This window comes from Mus musculus, chromosome 6 (genome assembly GCF_000001635.26).
Source record: "Mus musculus strain C57BL/6J chromosome 6, GRCm38.p6 C57BL/6J".
In the NCBI taxonomy this organism is placed as follows: Eukaryota; Metazoa; Chordata; class Mammalia; order Rodentia; family Muridae; genus Mus; species Mus musculus.
The window spans coordinates 23967722-23972007 of NC_000072.6; the positions used below are offsets into that span (position 1 = coordinate 23967722).

Genomic DNA, 4286 nt, shown 5'->3' on the forward strand with positions numbered 1-4286 from the left:
GGAAAATATGTCAGAGTGACACACTCAAGAGAAAAAGAATATCCATTTCTTTCTAGGCACCAAAATTTGCTTTCACAACCAGCCATGAGTTACCCATAACCATGTCTTCATTGGATGGTTTGCTTTCAGGAGTAGAATCAGTCTTCTGAAAGAAGAGCCAGAAGTTCGGTTCATCAACTATGTCCACCATGTATAAAAGTTGGAAAATTGTGTTCCCTACCTTGTCACTAGAACACAGAAAGAGATATGACTGTGTTTAGCAGAAATACATTGAAAGTGTCTGGGATAGATTAAGAAATAAGTATCCAGAGTTAGCTATTAATGAGATATTTGGTTGTTAGAGAATCAGTCAAAAGAAAGAGATGAAGAGAAAATATGTAATGGAGAGGTAAGACCAGACCCCTTTGCCTAAAGGCAAAGATCTGAAACTTGTTAGGGGAAGTTTAAAGCAATGCATATTGAACAATGATGTCTAATGGGTGATTTCAAAATGGATTTTTCTGTGGTTCCTATAGTCTTACCCAACTTGGCAAAATTTTGGATTGTTATAAGCGCAGAACAATAAGGTACAGAAAATGTAGGTTGACATCACTCCTGCGTTGTTAAGATGGATTCTTGATTCTCTTGTGTTATATAGGGCAATAAATAAACAAATTGAACGAAGTAGTTACAAATTAAAATAGCAAATGTTACAGAATGTTTGCTCTAAGTCACAGCACAATTAAATCAAGTATCCAGGCAATGACTGTTGTCAGTTTTTGCCCACTGAAATCATTGATATTTAGGGATATCATGGATGAGACCAGAGTGGGTAAATGATATTCTGGGGAAGAATACAATGTCTTGGTCAATGAAATAAAGAAGAGTTAACTTTCTACTAGACTTATAAAGGAACAAAGGGCCAGTATTTGGAGAGAGCAAGGTTGTTTGTATGTGTGTGTGTGTGTGTGTGTGTGTGTATAAATCACTGCATAAAAGTCTAGAAGCAGCAGAATAGGTTGTGGGCAATGGTAAGACATTTTCCTTCTTAAACTCAAGGTAGGAAGGGGGAATTAATGGCTTAATATATGGTGAGCATTAAGTGAGCAGACAATAAATTCCTGACAGGAAGGGGGATTTATATGAATTTGTGAGGCAATCAACAATGTGAGAATGATTTTGACTGTAATATATAGAACACCCCATGTTTACTATTACAGTGGTGGCAAAAGCTAAGCAGAGTTGGTGTGATCATGAGAAAAATCAAAACCAACCTGGGGACTATGGATAGGACAGGAAGAGAATGGGTCAGAATACAGGGAAGACTGGTGATGATGTATAGATGCAGCCATTTGTGGATGTGAAAAGGGATGAAGTTTGTGTTCAAGTTTGCATTACACTATAGGGACTGTGCCAATGCAAAGTCTCCTTACCCTAGAGGCTTAACTGTGTTTCCTGCCTCAGGAAGGCTCTGGGCTCCAGAACTGCAGCTTCAGTGCCTTTTTCAATGCAGGGTTGCTCATCATCAGTGAAGTGAAGTGAATACAGACTAAACCATAGATGACAGCTTCGCAGACCCAGAACCAAGATTTCTTATCAAACACAGTGCCAATAAAGGAGATGACTATAGTCAGAAAATAGGATGTGAAGAAGGTGAAGAAGGTAGCAAGAGACTTCAGAACAGTGAACTGAGCTTTCAGGCTGGAGTTGCTGCTGCTGTAGTGTTTCATCTGCACCCAGTGTTGGACCAATGAGACTGTGAGTAAGATGATAGAAGCCAGGAACACGAAGAAAGGAATACCAAAGCCAATCATTTTTAAAGGATTAGAAAAATACCATTCAAACTGTTGTAGTCTTAGAATCAAAGAATTGTTCTTGGGTAAATTATCTAGGGTGACTAATTCCATCTGGATGTGATATTTAACAACAGAAGGGATGATTGACAAACAAGAAGCTATCAGAGCACCCAGTATCAACCAGAGAACCAGTTTCAAGATTTTCATCCTCAGCCAGAGGAAGATGGGGTGAGTGAAGGAAGAGACCTTGACACAGTAGAGGACAGCAAGCCAACTGGTTAACCAGAATGTCAAAATGTTCATGAACTCCCAGACGACTGATACCTTCCAAAATAAAAGGACAGGCCTAGAATAAGTACCAAAGTTGTATAGCATTGATGTCCACTGTAGACAGAAATGTGAGATGCCCAGGCTGATGAGAATCGTCTCCACCGGTGACAGTCTTTGAAAGTGCATCCACTCTCTGAATAGCACTGCAACCGTTGTGCAACTTTGCACAATTATTACTAAGGACTCAAGCACATACATGATGATGGAGAAGATGGTGACTTGCGTTGGCACCATGCTTCCACTCTGAAGTCTCTTCCTAGCCAAAGACTCAACAGCTCTATACCACTTTCCGAATATGAAACGGACATGTGTTCTTAGCACTCTCAGTATAAGAGGGCACTTCTTTGTGGATGCAAATCCTCCTTACACACATTTGACATAGACATTTCCCTATCTACAGCATTTGTCTGTGCTTTGCTTGTTAGGTCAAATTCACACAGGGATACAAGCAAATCTCATTCAGGTGTGGATTCTTGATCCTAAGATCATTTGATCATTTTCATAAAGAGAAATCCATCATGTACGCATGTTGTTTTTTCTTCTTCACCTCTTTATCTGCTCAAGGTGCTGTTTGGATATCTCTCCACCTTCTTTAAATAATGTCTCTAAAAATATTCAAATTTAAAATTTGAGCACTAGAAAAGGTGAATCCTTTACTGTGCATTAATGCCCTGGGCAATGTTTCCATTCTGTCAAATGACATACTAATGCCAGTCTCAGAATCCCTTTTCCCAAGCATTTCAACAGTTGGGCGTGTGAGCATTGCAACCGAATTGTTAGGGGACATCAAAAAGGTAACGGAAGTCTTTGCTTGGAAATTCCACCATCATTCCTAAAGCTCAGGTCTGCTGGCTCCACCTGTTGAAGTTCAATCTCAAAAGTGTGTGCTGAATCGTCTAACTCAGAGATGACAAGTTGCATCAAAAACACTGCATAGTCTTTCTTGACCTCCCAATGGAGATGAAGTATTTTTTGCTTCGCTACTATTCTTTTGCTAATTCCAATGCCTTTACTAAGTACTTTCCAATGTTCTGGAACTTGTTCTTGTATCGTTAATATTTGCTTCTGTTTCTCCTTCCATGGCTAGGTTCTTAGGTCACTTAACCCAGATGAACTGGAAGAAAACCAATTCACCATCAGTAAAGCATGTAACTTGTAAAGGACGAAGGCATCTAGAGAAGAAATACATTTTCTCTTGGCATGGGGCACCCTTTAAATAAGCACCAACTATTTAATTAGCGGTTTCAAAAGTGACAGACAGATTCTAGTCATTGATAGATAGTGAGAGAATCAAGGTGAAAGCTGTTGACTCTGTGAATTCTAAGCCTGGATGGACATTTAATTATTCAAGATTAGGAAGGCAGGAATAATCTAACATGAAATGTTCAATTGTTAAGCATAAACCTTCAAAACCTACTGAACTCAGTGGTGCAAAGAAAATAGTATATAATTTTTAAAATTCTAACTACATGTAGGATTATAATTAGAAAATGTCTGCTTTGGAGTTTTAGTAAAAATGCAAAAAAACGTAGGAAATGAAATAATGAAACAATAGCTTATAATTAAGGAATTGATTGATTGAAGTGTGGGCTCTGCACACAATGGGACAGGGAGATAAAATGTGAAATGTCTTTAGAGAAATATACAATGGCAGCAATGACATTTGCTTTGTAGTATACTGCTCTGTGAAGCACGCTCCTTCCTACATACAGTGACCTTACAAATACTGCGATGTTTCAAGCCTCTGTCTCAGGAACTGTTCAATTACAATATCATGTCACAGCCCTCAGGACTGATAATTGCTACAAGGGTTTTATGAGAAAAGAATTTCTGTTCAAGGTGCTGTTTCTAGCTAGCCTACAGCTGAAGAGACACCTGACGCTGTCCTCCCTCACAGGCATTCTTTCTGTGCTCATGGAAAGTAAATGCCCTCAGTATTCCTTTTGGAAGAATCTAACTGAGATGCCCGAAGCGAGTTAGGGTTAGAACTTCACAGACTGGTTCTTCTGGGGTCTGGCCATATCTCTTCACTTAGCACTATAGTGGGGTCTGCCCTCCTCTACCCTCCTTTAGCAGGCACCTATATCTCTTTTCCATGTCCCTGAAAATTGTTGCCTATATGCCAGTGGTGACAAGTTGACAAGGCCCAGCTTTCTGCATAGATCTTTCCATCCATGTGGC

The 4286-nt window shown here is 39.5% G+C and overlaps 1 protein-coding gene across 1 annotated transcript; it reads right to left on the reverse strand.

The window, feature by feature from the left end:
* Positions 1-1439: 1439 nt before the first annotated feature.
* On the reverse strand, positions 1440-2339 carry Tas2r118 (taste receptor, type 2, member 118). Its single transcript, NM_207022.1, has one exon. It carries the CDS (start codon positions 2337-2339, stop codon positions 1440-1442), a length of 900 nt encoding a protein of 299 aa, NP_996905.1.
* Positions 2340-4286: the final 1947 nt, after the last annotated feature.